Genomic DNA, 17,091 nt, shown 5'->3' on the forward strand with positions numbered 1-17,091 from the left:
AAGAAAAATTGTACTTGTGAATATTCAGGTGATCCTATTCTTGGATTTACTCACTAAGCAAAAACATTTACTTAAGAAAAATATATTTATTTTATTTTTATATAAATGTAATGTAAAGAACTGATAACAATTTTATTCCAATAAAATGATTTTTTAGTCTTGCATCCAATCCATCCTTGTGAATTTGAATTTAGTGGTAAGAGTGGTGGATTTTGTAGGGGAAATCCCGCAACGGCAAATGCCGTTGCACCCTCTGGTAACACTAATCCCAACAACAATCATTATCGTTCCAAATGAAACGCAAAAAGGTCCAAGTGTTATTTTCTCCAACGTTTTCGGCATTTATATCGACGTAAAGATGGCTCTATAGATTGCGCGCAAGCAAAACCAAGCTGCACCTAGGTGCCCTAAACACAACAAAATGGAAACGTATAAAAAACAATCGTGAGTATGCCGCAAATCGAACGCTTGCTAATTTCGCAATGTCCCACGCACACTGCCGCACTTTGGCGTTGCACATTCATCACCGCTGCACGTGTGTGCGTGGGATCGGCTTGTATGGATTCCCGATGCTTGGCCAATCCAAAGGCCATGTTAACGTGGCAAATACAAACACATGGCAAACCAAATGGGGCATGCAACCAGGTAGAGAAATTGGCTGACGCAATCGACTGCTGGAGTTGAGTAATTCTCGTTGCAAGCAGCTAGCACGTGTGGAAATCAAGGGATTACCATGACTCACCACTGTGGGGAGTACCCCCGCGGACATAACCCATTGCATGGCGGAGGGTCTAAATTTTTGACTCCAAAACGTGTTGCGCTATCGCAAATCTCTTTGTTTACTTTCCCCACGGTATATACACATGTATGTATAGGTATGTACTTAACATTCGGTGCAATTTAAACTACAAATTGAACTTTGATTAGAAAGGATCTCTCTGTAACAAATTGGTTTTGTTTAATACGATTAAATAGGTATAGCACATGTCTATGTAGATAACATGCAACAGTTTGATGACCAAGTATCAAGGAAATATTAAAGTAATCAAAGGTAGGGAAAGTTTTAAAAAAATTAAATAAATTTAAATCTAGGAAAGAGATATTATGCACTTTAGAGCGCAAGTTCAAGTTAGATTTTCACATTATTCCTACGAAATTGCTGAGTGCTTGTCTAGAAGGGTGGCGTTGACTGCTTATCAGCATGACTGGCGGTCAAATTTTTTTGATTAGGGGGTCTTCTTAACAGTGCGATTCATGCCGGTATTGCCATGCATTTTTACTTACAATCAACTAATTCACAATATGTTTTTTCTAAACCTCTTCAGTGCCATCATGGCATCCTCACAACAACAAGAAACACCGCAACAACAACCATTCACATTCTTCGGACCGGACTTCAATTTATCAACAAAACATATATCTCTGACTTCTGATTTTGATTCTGAATATGGACGCATCATTTCAACAAACAATGGAGAGTTTACAATTGCCCAAGGAGCTGTACTGGGACCTCAAGGTAGAGCCCCAGTCCCCAACATCGGCGTTGGGCTCCGATCTGCTCTCATTCACTGACTCAGTAGACGCCGAGTGGCTGTGTGACGATAACTTTGCAAATGGTCTGTGCTCCTTGTTGCCCTTTTCCAGTAAAATGGCTTTAATGTGTTCTTGATTCCAGGCATTAGTCTTATTGGCGATGAAGACGCTCTGATCCTGAACGAGGCCGGCTCCCTCGAGCTGCTCAGCGACGAGGAGTTGGTTGTAGAGATCTTCGACCTGAAGGATGAAGGTAGGTCTAATTTAGTCCTTCTCTTTATCAAAAAAGAATGATATTTTATCTGAAGTTACTCAAAAGAACTGGAACTATACTTTTTCTATGGACCCACCCAAAAAATTTTTGAGAACACAGTAAACCGTTCTTTTTATGGACTTAAAAATGTTTGTATTTTAGAAAAAGTAGTCATTTATTCAGATTGGCTTTTACCGGTTTGAACTGGGCGCCCAAAGAAATCGTCCCCCAATTATTTGGTCGGGTAGTCTCTTAATACACAATGAAAAGCTATGCATAGTTCATGGTTTAAAAAATCAATTCTACAACCTCATAAAATTAGAGCAACCTTCTATCAAATCTCATTCGGGTAATTAAAAATGTTGTTGTGTTATGTGTTTATAGGAGAAGGTCCTGGAAAAATATATTTTTCTTTATAAGATAACATATCAAAAATGAATAATTCGAACGTAGAACTAATTTTTTTTTCATCTTGAATAGCCGCTTATTTAAGTCTCAACCAAACCCAATTTGAAATAAGAAGCAAAAACCATACCTTATAAATACAGCTAGGTGAAACAGAAAATCGAATGAATAACAAATTCAATCGAACTTTGAACGTCTGCAAATTGACTGGCAAAAACCTGACATAAATAAATTATAGGGAAATATTACAATACAACTGTTATATAAATTCATTTTTTGTTGTTATATACCTGTCACTTATGGAGGTTATTGTATTCCATCTCAAGCAAAAAAGGTTTTCAGTCCTTATATAGGGTAAATTCTCGTATTGATCAGCATCAACAAGTAAATGACGCCCGAGTCATTAAGGGGCCCGCACATCAAATGTTTTCGAACGAAAAATACAAACAAGCGAAGTTGGGGAACCGGTTCGAGATTTGCTTTGTTTTCGTTAGCGTATTCGCTGGCAGTTTTACCAGCCCATACTTATGTTGTTTTCACCGTGCTTTTTATTATTGTTTCTTAACGTGGCCCACAAGCCAGCGTTGTAATGGCCAATTTCGAGGCAAAAACAAAGGCAAAGAGCAAGAGAGAGCCATGAAATCGGAATCAGCTTTTGATCTGATTACGTTGCTGATCACGCCTTGAGCGAGTGATCAGTGATCGGTCATTCCAATTCGCTCTTAAGCACTCTCTTTAGACTCTTTGCTGGGGCTCAGCTGGCGCCTCAAAGAATTCCATAGATAACAGCAGGTTGTGTGCTATTTCTCGGAGGAATTCAAACAAATCTCCGCATGGTGGGGGTTCTCTCTTCACTCAAAACTTCGTAATATTCGGTTGAAGGTTAAACATTATCGGATCTGGTTTGTTTGGTGGAAACCAAAAACCCTTCCTACAAAGAGAGGTTTTCGGACCTTTCAAATACTTCGATCAATGAACCATTTGACGCAGTTATGGTCATCATATTTTTGGAGCTTTAAAGCAGGACAGGAAACTTCTTTGTTTTCGAAAATTTATATTTATCCCCAGGACGTGCCCCCCATTTTGGCACTGACAGTTTTTTTGTTTTGAGGCTTGGCCAGTCTATAAATAACTTTCTTCAGGAGAGCAATCTCTCTGATTAAGAAATAAGATTATTGAACTGTTTACTCCAGTTGCGATGGAAAAATAAAGTGCAGTACGTGTTCAATGCACATGACTACTGTCCCTCTGCCCAGTAACAAACTTAATGTATTCCACCTAACACTAAGAAGAACCCACCCAGTGACTCGATTGTGGTCGAGGGTGAGAGGTGACTGACTGCTGATGTACACATCAGAAGCAGTTGATAATAATATTTAAAACACATATACATACTTCGAATATGCATTTCTAGAAAAAATAAAGAGGCAGAAAAGAACAGTGGTTGAGAAGGGCACTCTTGAGACATTTAGCTAATCTGTAAAAAGATATATCATGTTTTTAAGTTTTTAATAGTTGTTATGTATACCCTTGAAGACGGTCATAAAAAGAGAAGTTCAAAACCCGGAAAAGAAGTAAACCAATTTACAGACCTGTTTTTCAAACCAGATCTTCAAAAGACTAGAGTGCTAATGATGATAATAATTAACATATCGTATTACATGATTTTGAGTACAATTTTAATTAGTAGAAGATTAAATACTTATATGAAATACGTATTCTATAGGAAAATGGCTCTGAAAATTGTTTGTACCTATATAGTAGGTACACCCATCAGACCTCAATCCTTTCAGTGAAGACTTAAAGTTGGCTTAACTTTCACTTGACCATAGGTGAGTGAAATTGATACTTCCGCCCCACTGTGCAGAGTCCGTTGGCTTGAAGCGCACTGGCTCGTGCTGCGACTGCTCGGCTGTCTCCGCTGATAGCATCTCGGGCTGGAAATAAACCCACAGATTGATCTTAATGCAGGGCCTCTCTCTGGGCTGGGCCGACTTCCCCCAGTATCATTCCGCTCACACTGGCCTCCCAGTTAGTCGAGCAAAAACCTGGCGCGCTCTGCGATCGGAACTCAGTATAAATCGTTACTCAGACGCGAGCGTTCGGATCGAAACTCGGCTTTGACTTCGATTTCGGCCGCCCCCCGCTCCCACCCACCCCGTCTTGAACAAAAGCAACCCACAACAACACAAAGAAAACTGCCCAAAGCGAACCGAGACAATAACAAACAAGCTGCGAAGTAGCAACCACACAATCGCACGTCTTGACGTTTATAAAACGCTCAAAAGACAAATAAAAAGGCAGTCGTGAAATATTTAAAAAAAAATTGATTCAAATAACCGTCGGCATAATTTGTTAAATGGTTTTAATGAAGGAAAACTGGCGTGTCGTTAAAAATAAATCTAAGAAACTAGTAAACTAAGCTAACCCGCCCAAATACAAACCCTCGTCGAACTTTGTTAAGTGATTTGCTAGCTGTGAAGTGAAGGCCTTTTGAGCCACTCCAAAATTTTCAGCAACAGCAAACAAAACGGCTAGAGTCCGCTTAAGGCGACCATCGAGTGCCAACTATATGTAGCCCATCCCGGGAAAATAGACAAACCCACGATAACGTCGCGAGCACCTGGAAATTCGAGTGCGGGCACCAAGGACTTTGTTAGCATGATACCACACTGTGGATACCGTTACATGTGGAACCGTGAAATTGTGATAAATTCGCAAAAGTTGGTGAAACGACGTTAAGCAGGAGAATCCAAGTTGTCCGACCACGCCGAGCATTTTGCGGCAGCAGTTGGATCCCACGGACAGAGCAACAGGAACCGAAGGACAGACAAACATTTAAAAGCCATAACTCAAATACTTTCATACAGTTTTAAACTTTGAAAACGTTTTTTGCGTTTCGGCACCAGTCGCGTTCAGATTTAACTTAAATTTTAACCGACAGTTAACCTCAAGTTGGCAAAAATCCGTACTATTTGTAAACGGTTTTTGTGTTTATATTTACCCAGCCAAGTGCTGGACTTATAACCGCTTTACCAGCACGTTCTCAAGCCTATTCGATTGTACATTCAAAATTGACTCTGTGATTTTTTACTTTTCTTTTGCAAATATTTTATATATTATTTACTTACCATTATTTACAAAGCGCATATCTTTAAAATATTATTTGTAGGTTTTTGTCTAGAATTAGATGATTTTTCATTGTTTTATATTTTAGTCTAGTGTTTCTTGACAGTCTTGTTTATAGTTTAGATTAGGTCATTAATCCAACATTACATTTTTTCTGCCCATCCTTTACTGCCTTTACTTGAAACTTGAAATACACTTTCCTTACACTCGACAACATAACGATTCACTGCTGCCGCAAACATGAGTACATATATATTCATGCAAGCCTATGGTTAGTATACAGGTGTTATGATATGAATATTTTCCAAACATAATATTAACTTTGGGTTGCTCAGTCAGTTTTTTTACTCTGGCTCTTTGACCACTTAAGGTGACTTTCAGGGCGATCCGGTTTATCAGTAAATTGCTTCGTACTGCTTTGGTTTTTTTATTGATCGCATTCAGTAAAATATTTATATAATTCATTTGCATATAATGACTGGACTTGGGCTGGGTTTGCTGGAATTTCTTAATTCGGAATTATCTGGAAACAATATCTCCAAAACTTATACTTCAACTAAAGAAGTATTACTATTTAATAAAATAATGCCAGGATACACAATTCTTATTTTGATGTGTAAAAAGAATTCCAAACAATTTAAAAAAACAGTTGTCATATACAATGGGAATTTTTCATTAGTTTTCTTGATATTCCCAGCAATCTAGGCTAACCAATCTGAACTAAACTGCATATTTATTAGTCTATAAAGTCATTTTTGCGTCAAGGTTTTAGCTAATCATGTTCCCATTAAATATTTATATATATAATATAATTTTTTTTTATTTTCTTTACGATTGCTGATATAGTTGTCTCTGTCGTTTTATTTGATAATTCGAATGGCAACATTGTTTGCTTGGATGAACAATAGCCTTTTCGCTAGCTCTATAAAATAAACTCTTTAAACTGCTCTAGTTTAATAATAACACTTTTTGCTGTACGTAAATTGTAAACTTTTAAATGGTACCGATAAGGTTTTAAAAATATTATTATTGTTGAGACTTCTAAGTAATTTTTTTTCGTTTTCGTTTCGTAGCCTTTTTGATTGAAGTGGGTATTGAGTTTGTTGTTGCGCAAAAATGCACAATGAAATATAATTTAATATTCTAATAAAGCAGGGCTGGGCATGGTAACAGCTAAGTTAAAAATCACATTTTTATGTTAATCTAATAACGCAGCTACACTTGCTCTGCTTTCAACGTACTCAAGCGCAGCTGTTCGCGAGGAGGTTGCTATATAAATGGACTAACGACTGACAGATCGATCGATGCGAAACGTGTTATGCTAATGTAGAATCGATCTTGGGAGAGAGGTGAATGTTTAGCCCAAGGTGTCGCTGGGTCAACTTTTACAAAGTAAGCAGGTGTGGCAACAATGCTTCTGGAAGGTTGTACTCACAACAAATTTCCCAGCGATGTGATACTTTGGTCTCACTGTGATTTGATGTCAGTCCATTTGTATCAAATAATAAAAAAACCCATGTCGTCGAACTTTGTTCAATATAAGTGGTCTTCGTCGCTCTCCAATAAAAGCGAATTGAAAACAACAGCAAATCAAACGTATATTGAAGAAAATATGCCACAATCAATATGTAAATGTTTACTAGAGTTCTGAACGAGATACGAGCATTGGTTGCGTCCTTCACTTCAATGGAAATAAGTTTCAATTGAGAGTGGAAAAATATAGAAAACAGCAATTCGCGTTGACAGAGCTGAGACGTAGATTCTGTTTATGAAGTTGGAGAAAAAAAGAGGGGAAGAAATCAAAAACAATTGAAACTAAGATTTCCATTATTATTTAAATCAGGAGCACCATCAAGTTAAAATTCAGAGCGCCTTGTAAATCGAAGTTATTTTAAAAAAGACTAACTTATGTAGTATATGGGTCATTTCATATAAGGGCGTGGCTTCTTTTTAAGCTGAAATTAAAACTTGGATTGTTAGGAACTACTAACATTTTGTTTATGACAAAAACAAGTATATCTTTTCAAGGAAAGGCACTAATCTGATTAGAGGACAAGAAATTCTTTGGTTTGACCATAGGTGACTGGGCCTTTGGCATAGGTATCACACCGTCCCATTGCTACTTTTAATCGTTGAGATTGGGAGAACAATTCATAAACGTTTAAAAAACGATGCATAAGATAGTATAGTCTTTTAGAAGACAGTCTACAAAATAATCAAAATTACATAGTTGAAATGCAATTTCTAAAGTTATACATTTTTCTTTTTCATCAGAATGTCTTCTGGACCAAAAGGCAGCCATTAACTGCATCGACTATGAGAGGAACAGCTATCAGCCCATCATCGATGCTGTCAGCCAGCCGATAATACCCGTAAACAAAGTACCATTCGCTGCATCTTCCGTCGCTGCTTCACTGGTTTCTTCCGCTGATTACCAGCTCGGCGATCCCCCATCCCTTGTTCTGCAGCAATTGACGCCGCCGCAGTCTCCGCCCCAATTCGATGCTTACAAACAGCCAGAGGAAACGCCACAGCCCGTGCCTGTTAAGGCCGAGCAAAAGGTGGTAAGTTTATAATACACATGCTACCAAACAGATATGTTGCTAATAAACTCAAATATTACAGCAATGCTATACTCCTGATGCTACAAGTGTGGCCGCCGCCGCCACACCCTTCAACTTCAACAACTGGGTGGGCGGCAGCGAAATCGCCCGCGAGAACCAACTGGTCGATGATATCGTCAATATGCGCGCCAAGGAGCTTGAGTTGACCACAAACTGGCCGCAGTTCAATGACGACTGCGAATCTCAGGCCTCTTCCTCGCTGGATAGCAGAAGCACAGGCAGCGGAGTAAATGGAAGCATCGCCGACGTGGACGAGGATTGGCTGCCAGAAACCACCAGCAGTTGCTCCTCCCCAGCTCACACTTCTGTGGAGCAGTCTGCGGCCAAGCCAAAGAAACGTACTCGCACCTACGGTCGCGGTGTCGAGGATCGTAAGATCCGGAAAAAGGAGCAGAATAAGAACGCTGCCACACGGTACCGCCAGAAGAAGAAGCTCGAAATGGAGAACGTGCTGGGCGAGGAGCATGTACTGTCCCAGGAGAACGAGGAGCTTCGCCGCACTTTGCAGGAGCGTCGCAACGAGATGCGCTATCTGCGCCAGTTGATTCGCGAATTCTACCAAGAACGCAAGCGCTAGGCATTATCCTTTGATTCATCCAAATTTTAAATGTCGTTTGCAAAGTTATCGTTATCGTTAGACCCAACACTCTCCCACATTCTTTTAACAACTGCATAATGTTTCAATGTAACCCCCATAACAACAACAATCACCAGATTACCCAAAGTTTTGGAAAACAACCAAGCACGCAGTCTGTCTTGGCTTTCATTTTTTGGCACTTATGACGAGTCTCCGAATTCCGAAATATCCTATGCCAATGGTGGTCAATGGCAAGTCTAAACCCCAAGCGACACAGGTCAATTTGCATTCTCGAAAACCTTTTTGAGTTGTTTTTTGTGCGAATAGGCCTGTGGCGCGACTGCTGTACTAGTTTGAAAACCATTTTATTTTTTGACAAATGTAGTAGATTTACTTTATTGATTTTTCAACAGTATGTAATACAGAATATTATTCAACATGTATCAGCAATAAATCAAAAGGGTTTTTAAAAGAAATTATGTACGATGACGTGGTATTTTCTTGGATGTTCCTTATAATGTAGTGGTTAGGGAGAGATATAAGTATCTCCAACTTCGATAAAAATTGGTAAATTTAGGTTTATGTAATAACATTGTTCTTGAATTATGTATTTTTGCAAAGATTCAATTACTTAATTACTAAAAATAGAGAAACGAGATAAGAACGAAGCAAAAGTTTGACTCCGCCTTGTGTGCGCGTTATTTATTTTCGTAAGTGACCAAACCAACATTTGTTGTTTCTAGCACTTAAAAAGATGAGCAAAATATTTTTAGTTGCTTAAAGTATCAAGTTAACTGTTGGTACATAAAACTCGTCCCAACTAACGACTTCTTTACTATTTGTTCTAAGTATAACTTTCAACTTCATCCGCCTTAATGAAAACTTTCCCTAATTAATTTGCAATCAACAACTTTCATAAAGCCAATCCACTCGAGAGCTTTTCTGTCCCTACACACTTTGGATAGGTACTCCAACATGCTGGCTGTCAACGGAAGCTAGGGAAAGCTACTCCACCATGTGCATGTCCTGAATGACGTGGGCATAATCGGATTATGATTATGTCGATGAATATGAGGCGGTTATTATCGCCAAGACCCGCTTCCCACGTACTTGACAAAGTGCATTGAAATTAAATCAGCGAATGCCAATTAAATGCAAAATGGAAAAACAAAGCAAATAGTCACAGATGGAGATTGATATGGTCCAAATTGTTACACCGGGGGCTAGGAGCAGTCGACACCGAGAAGTGCGATACCAAAACAATCCCTCACTGCTGAGATTGGGGTTGGGATATGGGAATCGGCATGGGTTGCTTTGGGATTTGCTCGCCAGGACATTTTGACTGATGAGCCGGCGACGTGAGCCATACAACTGACTTGGCTTCGGTGGCTGGCGCTTATTCTTTGGGTTTCACTACTAAACTAAATTTTCCACATCGTTAATTTATATTAATATGATTTCTGTGTCAACGGTCGATGCGCCTGCCGTCTAGAGCTCGCCTTCCAAGGCGTCGCCATATAGCCGGTGAAGTCTGGGGTCTCGAGCTACGAACTCCGATGTCGCCGATGTCGACTCCCGCCGTGTATGACAAGGCATCCACATCCACAGCCACATCCACGTTGAAGCCCATGGAGGTCGCCGGCGCAATATTTATCTAAATTGTTATTTTTCACACTCACGCAGTTCAATGAATTCGTGAAAATTACGTTTGGGACTTTGTGTTTGCTCGTCGCCGAAGCCATCCCCATCCCCATCCTCATCCCCATCCACATCCCTATAGCCCCGTCTTCATCGAACTTCGATTCTTCAGCCGAGTCCACGAGCCGAGTGACACTTTAAGCGCCTGGTTAAGTATATTGGCATAAAATTCAATTTCCCTCCTTTGTGTTAATCCTGTTATTAGCTGCCATCCTGCTGCTGAATCCTTTTCATACGCTCCCCTTAAATGCCAGCACAACGCACGAAGCGCCGGACTTGGGATGTTGGCAAATTTCCGATTGGTGGATGGGAAAATCAGATTTTTTGATGAACGCTGATCCGTCCCTCGAAAAAAGGATGAACTAGACCTATTGCTTACATACCCACACATGTGGCCTCCATATTAAAGGGTTCCTTTTTGATTATCTGCGTAGCGAGAAAAAAGTATGACTTGAAGGTTTAAATAGGAAACTGAAATAATAAGCAATTCATGTATTTATGAAACAGTATATCAATTAATTAGACTTACTTTTGAATTTTTATTAAAGTATTTCGGTTAACTACTCGGGTTTGTGTGACATATATTCAGCATCTGGTATACAAGTAAGGTTTTGTAGTTCAATAGATTATATTCCAAGGTTATCAAAAATATATGTTTATATGAACTTATTACAGAAAAAATGGGTTGGAACTTTTAGTTTTCAATATACTTGTAATCAGATTTTTTGATGAATGCTGATCCTCCCCTCGAAAAAGGACGATCTATACCTATATTTGGTCTCCTTTTTAAAGAATTTCTATTAAGTTCTCTGCGTAGCGAGAAATATTGATGACTGAAAGATCTAGATATAAAACATATATTCAAGTATTTATGAATCAGCATGGCAATTAATGAGACACTCGATTGGACTTTTACTTATATACTCCTGTTAACCACCCGGGGTTGAGTGAAATAGAATCGACATCACTTGAAAAGTTAATGGTTGTACAACATATTATTTTCCAAGGTTTTTAAAAATATTTGTATTGATAAACTAATTACAGAAAAATGTTGATTAGTACTTTTAGATTTCAATATACTTGTGATCAGGTTTTTTGATGATAATAAAAGTTAAAATGTTTTTAAATAGATTATTATCTTAAAATTTTAAAAACGGATGAAAGTTAACGTAAGGCGTTGATTACAGAAAAAATGCGTTAGAACATAAATCTTTTTGTTATCGATATGTTGCATATGGTTTGAAATATGTGTGTGGCCAGCAATCCAATGTATCCATATCAATTTCATGTTAGAACACACATTTGAATTTACAGAAAATCATTTAGTAAGCAAAACCATTTTGATAATGTAAAATAAAACCGCTTGCCGGCAGCAGTAGTCTCTGGAGAAGTCGCAGAGCTAGAGGAGATGGAAATCAACGTCATCGTTAAATTTAATTAGGCATCAAATGACCAAGCAGGCGAGCTAAATCAAAACCAAATGGCCTGAAAGTGACCCAAGTGCAGGCGAAATTCAACCGCGTGGCCCAAAGGGCGGTCGCAACACTTTAAAACACAATTAAAAGTCAAAACGTCACTGTAAATGGAAGCCAGTGGGCAACCCTCTAGCCCTCTAACCCTCCAAGGACCGAAGAGTCGTCAATGAGGCGCCATAGGGAAAGTGCTGATGCGGGATGGAGAACATGACACCCGTTTTACATAACATTTAACAGAATTATAATGAGGCGCAGAATGGGTGTTTATCGGCTGGGGTGGGACGTCTCTATCCCCTGGCGAATGTTAATGAGATTGTGTGAGGCATACATTTTATTATTTGTTTAAAGGATATCAGAGGATCTCCTTTGCGAACCGCCACTATGGCTTATAAACCTCGTATCAGTCATAAGTGAGTCATTCCCACAAGATAACCGCATTAGACGTCCATTAGAATAAATTCAATTACCGCTTAGCAGAAGTAAAACCGAGGAAAACTATAAGAGAAATGGTGGAGTACGTATATTTACTTTATATAATTACCACGCAACACACAAATAACCAAAGTGGTTTATCACAGCGTGGGGCAACATCTTTTTCTTTAGATGTTCATAATTACAGACCGGTCAAATGGAGGAGCTTTTCTTCTGGCTTTAATTTTATTGAAGGAATTCCATTTCAGTCTTTATATGCGTGGTATGTTTTCTTCATAACACGTAACATTACAAGCTAATTTTATGAGCCAATCCATTTGTTTGATTTTCGTTTTCCCAATTTTCGTGCGCTCTTATCTAATCGCATTGAGTGCGAAAAAGTTACTGTACCTCTACTTATCGCAACCCGCACACACATTTAGCTTACCCAATTTTCACACATTTTCTATTTTCATTTTCAGCTCTTAGCTTACGGCCATAAAAATAAAGTTAAACAATATATGTAGCCCAAGTCAAGCGGGTTGTGATACGTTCGAAATGCGGGTCATTTCAATTCAATTGTTTTACTTATGGTATTGTAAACTGAACCTTAGAAGGGGGAAAAAGGGTTGCAATGCAAGGCAGAACGTGAAAATATTTAACTAAGTAAAAAGTGTACCTCACATTATTCTAAAAGGTGGTAGGTAGATTTCAAGATTTTTTTGCTTACAAAAAATGATAGTTTGCTGTACCTACATCAAACAAAAAACATATAATACTAAAAAAATCCTTATCTTTAAATAAAATGTATGGCGTGAGAAGGCAATATTCTGCCAATAAGCTTTAAGCGGATATTCGATATTGATAATGCAACGATTTTTCATCATTTTACTTACCCGCTCTTCAATCGCTTTGCAACTTGCCACATACAAAATCAAATGCAATTTCACGGCTATTTGAATGGGAAAAGAGAAAAAACATTTTCCAATAATGAAATAAATGAGCGCAATTTTCAATTTGCCATGCAGATGAGCCACAAAACCTAGTTGAGAGGGAGTTTTCCCAACGGAAAGAGGCCGCAAGTTCCATGAACAAAGTGCAACGTAGCGGGACTTTAAGCCGAATGCATACAGTTCGAAATTGAGGGGTACAATGGGGTTTTTGAAGTACGCCATGAAGTACGCAGCATGTGCAACAATTAGCGGTATTTCGAGCTTTTACCCCCCGGCGTATCTTTACCGTTTACACGTAGCTCCCAGTGCCCCAGAGTACGTGACATTTTGGCAATGGCCGTTGCTAATTTTGAAGAGGTACAAGTTGAATAGAAGACAAATGCATGCGTTTTTACACTCTAAATTTTTATAGCAATTATGCTTGTTTACTTTTCATTATACTTTATTTAAGTTTGCATTTTATTTTATAAAACCTAGAATTTGATTTTCATAATTGAAATAAAATATAAAATAAAATAAATATTTATATCACTTGAGCTTGTAAAGTCGTTAGATTTAAATTTTTCATGGTAAATTGCTGTTTTTATAATGATTAGAATTTCCAATTTTCTTTAAAGTATTTTGTTTCTCAATATGAGAACAATTATTCTCAAGTTGAAAATTGAAGAGCACATTTCCTCAAACTGATAATATTGTGATCATTTCAGTTTTTTTTTTCTTAAAATGAGTTCAACATTGCTCAATATGAGTTTTTCTTCAAGCTTGTACTTCAATTCAGTACATCCTTTAATTGAGTATAAAAATACTTGATTTGAGAACGTCATAATATTCTCTGTGTATGAAATTCGCATGGTATCATTTATCTCTCGATAAATATTTTTTCAAAATCGAAAAAGATAAAAGAGATCGAGGTATTGCTTACAATTACTCTGGGTAAGCGAGAGATAGCTATAATCAAAACTCTCAAAAATTTAAAAATAGAGCAAAAACCAAGAAGACGAACCATCACAGTGAAACGCAACGTATCTATATACAATTAATTCCGAAACTTCATCAATATGATCATAGTATCTTACCAATTTCTTTTTTCACTGTACCGTGCGCAGTTAGGAAGAATCTTGTCAGGCAGTTGAAAGAGTTCGGGTCGGCACTTGAAACTCCCCCTCTTTTTCAGGGGAAGCTACACAAATGTACATTTAATTAGCCAAGAGCGAACCATTTCAGTTATCCGCCTACTCCGTTGCCCGATTTGTTTTGCCAACCGAGCGTTCGAGAAGGGCTTCGAAAAAAAATAAAAGACTAACTGTCCCCAGTTCTGCATGCATCATTCTGCTGATGAGCAAACAAAACAGTGAATAAAACTCGCGGCACTTGAATCCTTAGGAAAATCAAAAACAATTAAAGTTTGTTCAAGGAAAACAACAAACAGAACTCATCAGCATGCCAGACACACACGCACTCACACAGAGATTCATGTGTGTAAACATGATGTATGTATTTTTCCATTTTCCACCCACCGACCCACTTACCACACACACACAGACACACACACACACACGCCGCAATGAACAGATAACGTTGCCTACTTTTGCGCGCTATTCGCCAACGCAAACAACTTTCTGCGTGACGTCGTTTGACGTTTGCTTCCACGCTCCTTTCCACCCACCTCCCCTCTTACCACCCTCTTAACCTTCCCCCCCCATCTCCACTGCCCCACCGATAAATAAATTTGAACATTTGGTGTAAATGTAAATAGATTGTTCTCCCCTTACACCACTACATGCTTACGTGTGTGTGTGGGTGATTAAAGGGTGGCCATGTCAGGGGCGTGGGGAAAATCCAGAGGGGGGGGAGCAGGGGATCGCCTGTTGAGGGCCAAAGGGCGTCGCTCATTTGCGGCCTGGTCAAAGCGGCGCCAGGCAGACGCCCAAGTAAACTGAATCTCTCTTTCGCTCTCACTTCCCCTTTCCTCTTCCCACCCCCCTTCGCATCGTAATCGCTGGCTATGTGTAAAAATTAAAATATACATTTCCGTTTCCCGTCTTCTCGGTCCTTTTGATGGACACACATGAAGACGAGCTGGGGTTCATGTTTTAATGATTATGAAGTGTTTCCGATGGCCTTGGCGCTCTGCTGGAGTGTAAAAGTTTTACCGCAATAAAAAAAGATTCCTCTGATTTAGTTTAAAGTAAATGTAAATATTCGTTTTTATTTCAAGTTATACCAATTGAATATACTACTAGACTACATATGTCAAGACTTTGGATCCCTTAATCGATGTGATAGGTATTAACCAGACAGACCTTAGCGTTATGGGCGTTTGTTGCTCACGAATCTCTAGAATCTACATGCATAATCCCAACTTTGTAGCCTTCACAGTTTCCGAGATCTCAGCGTTCATACGGACATGGCCACACCTACTCGGCTAGTGATCCTAATCAAGAAAATATATCCTTTATAGTATCCTTTTCATACTTTCCGAAGAATAAAATATATACTTTCACTCTACGAGTAACGGGTATAATAAAAGCAGCAAATGATCCTATCCCAATTACAACTAGCTTGAAACTTCTTACTGTTCCAACGATATTACAACATCTTCGCCAAGACAACATTTTTATTGGGTATGTTTTTTAAGTAATTATACTATTACTTGTTAATTTAAAGCTTTATTAAAGCGTCTTCGTTATATATGGGCTTACCGAACGCAGGACTCTCAAGACTATAGGCACTTTTTTCACTAAAAAAGAATTATTTGTAAACTGAAGTTCTGGAGCTGGCGAGTTGGGTGACGGTAAGCGAACATCGACCGTTAAGGGACTAGTTCCTTCATGAATACTTACTTGGGGGGCACTGTAGTAGGCGAACGCCAGCTCATTGAGTCAAAAAGAAAAACCACCCATACCATAGGTATCCATGTAACTATCCATATCGTAGGTAAACAGTTAACTACTCATATTATGTGGTGGCAATCAACCTTGTTTGCAGATATTTCTACAATTTCTTAGATAAGTAAATAGAGTTGGTTTTCTACTTAATACTTCTTTCATCCAGAATTATTTTTCCTAGAACTGCAGGGTTTGCACATCAAAAAGCTTTAATTACAGCGTGAAATGTTTTCTGCAAGCACAGCTCTTTAAATCAAAAGAAGGACTTTCAGAAAAACTCGTATTTATATAACCACTTCATGGTTGATAAGTCTCGGCAGCCTCTTGAAAAGGGAAACTAAGTATGTATAAATAATTATTATTTACACAGTGGCCGTCGGGAAACGAGTGAATTTATAGCACACATTTTGATTTAACGAGCCAGAGCGATATGCAACTTATATGAAAGGCAGCTTTTAGTATGTTCTGGGTTCTGCTCCTCCATATTTACCAACCCATCCCCTTACATGGCGGCTCGCTTCAGTGGCTCAAGAGTGGCTAATTGGTGTCATTAAAAAGTTGGAGGCAAGTCTTTAAAATATGTCGCAGCAGCAAATATTACGTATCCGTCATGCGGATGATGGCGAATGCGTTGGTGAGATGCAGACAAGGAGCAGGCTGGATGCTGATACCTCGCCAGGACCTGTTTTACAATGTTAATGTAATCAAAGTTTTACTTACGCCTGATTTGTGATTAAAAAATTATAAACTTTACAAACAAAAAAGAAAAGGTGTGCCTCTAAAAAAAATGCACACGAAAATAGCAACCTTCCATGAAAAATTTGCATTTAAATTACGGTAAAAAGTTCAATGAAGCGCTATTAATTGGAATATCCTGATGGAATGGCAAGTGGGGTGAAAAGTTGGGAGGAGGAATGGATATGAACGCCGTGTAATGACGTCTAAAACCTGCTTTTGATGGTTCGCGATTTGCACCTAGGAAAGTGGCACTACGAATAATTGTTATTGATGGCGCATTACGAGTCTTCAGGATTTGTCCGTATATTTAATGAGTGTTACGAAGCAAAGGAATGTCATTTGCATTAATGGCAGGCCTTTGGACCTGTTATTCAGATCTTAATTTGTTCTTAAATTTAATGAAAATT

The 17,091-nt window shown here is 38.6% G+C and overlaps 1 protein-coding gene across 2 annotated transcripts; it reads left to right on the forward strand.

Annotated features, from left to right (window-relative positions):
• The first annotated feature begins 216 nt into the window (after positions 1-216).
• Positions 217-8,997, forward strand: crc (bZIP transcription factor crc). Of its 2 annotated transcripts, XM_017089098.4 has the most exons (5): positions 217-444; positions 1,326-1,616; positions 1,676-1,786; positions 7,595-7,884; positions 7,946-8,997. In XM_017089098.4, exons 2-5 carry the CDS (start codon positions 1,448-1,450, stop codon positions 8,519-8,521), a joined length of 1,146 nt encoding a protein of 381 aa, XP_016944587.3. In that variant the 5' UTR covers positions 217-444; positions 1,326-1,447; the 3' UTR covers positions 8,522-8,997. The 2 variants fall into 2 exon arrangements, with proteins under 2 accessions (XP_016944587.3, XP_016944595.3); XM_017089106.4 differs by lacking the exons at positions 217-444; positions 1,326-1,616; positions 1,676-1,786 and adding an exon at positions 5,297-5,591.
• The last annotated feature ends 8,094 nt before the right edge of the window (positions 8,998-17,091 follow it).

The sequence above is a fragment of the Drosophila suzukii genome, chromosome 2L (assembly GCF_043229965.1).
Source record: "Drosophila suzukii chromosome 2L, CBGP_Dsuzu_IsoJpt1.0, whole genome shotgun sequence".
Classification (NCBI taxonomy): Eukaryota; Metazoa; Arthropoda; class Insecta; order Diptera; family Drosophilidae; genus Drosophila; species Drosophila suzukii.

What these genes read in the sequence shown, in the direction of transcription:
- crc (XM_017089098.4), top strand. Translation starts at nt 1,448, where the DNA reads ATGGACGCATCATTTCAACAAACAATGGAGAGTTTACAATTGCCCAAG. An exon ending in CTTCGACCTGAAGGATGAAG is followed by an intron (nt 1,787 to 7,594) that starts GTAGGTCTAATT and finishes CTTTTTCATCAG; the next exon opens with AATGTCTTCTGGACCAAAAG. An exon ending in TTAAGGCCGAGCAAAAGGTG is followed by an intron (nt 7,885 to 7,945) that starts GTAAGTTTATAA and finishes CAAATATTACAG; the next exon opens with CAATGCTATACTCCTGATGC.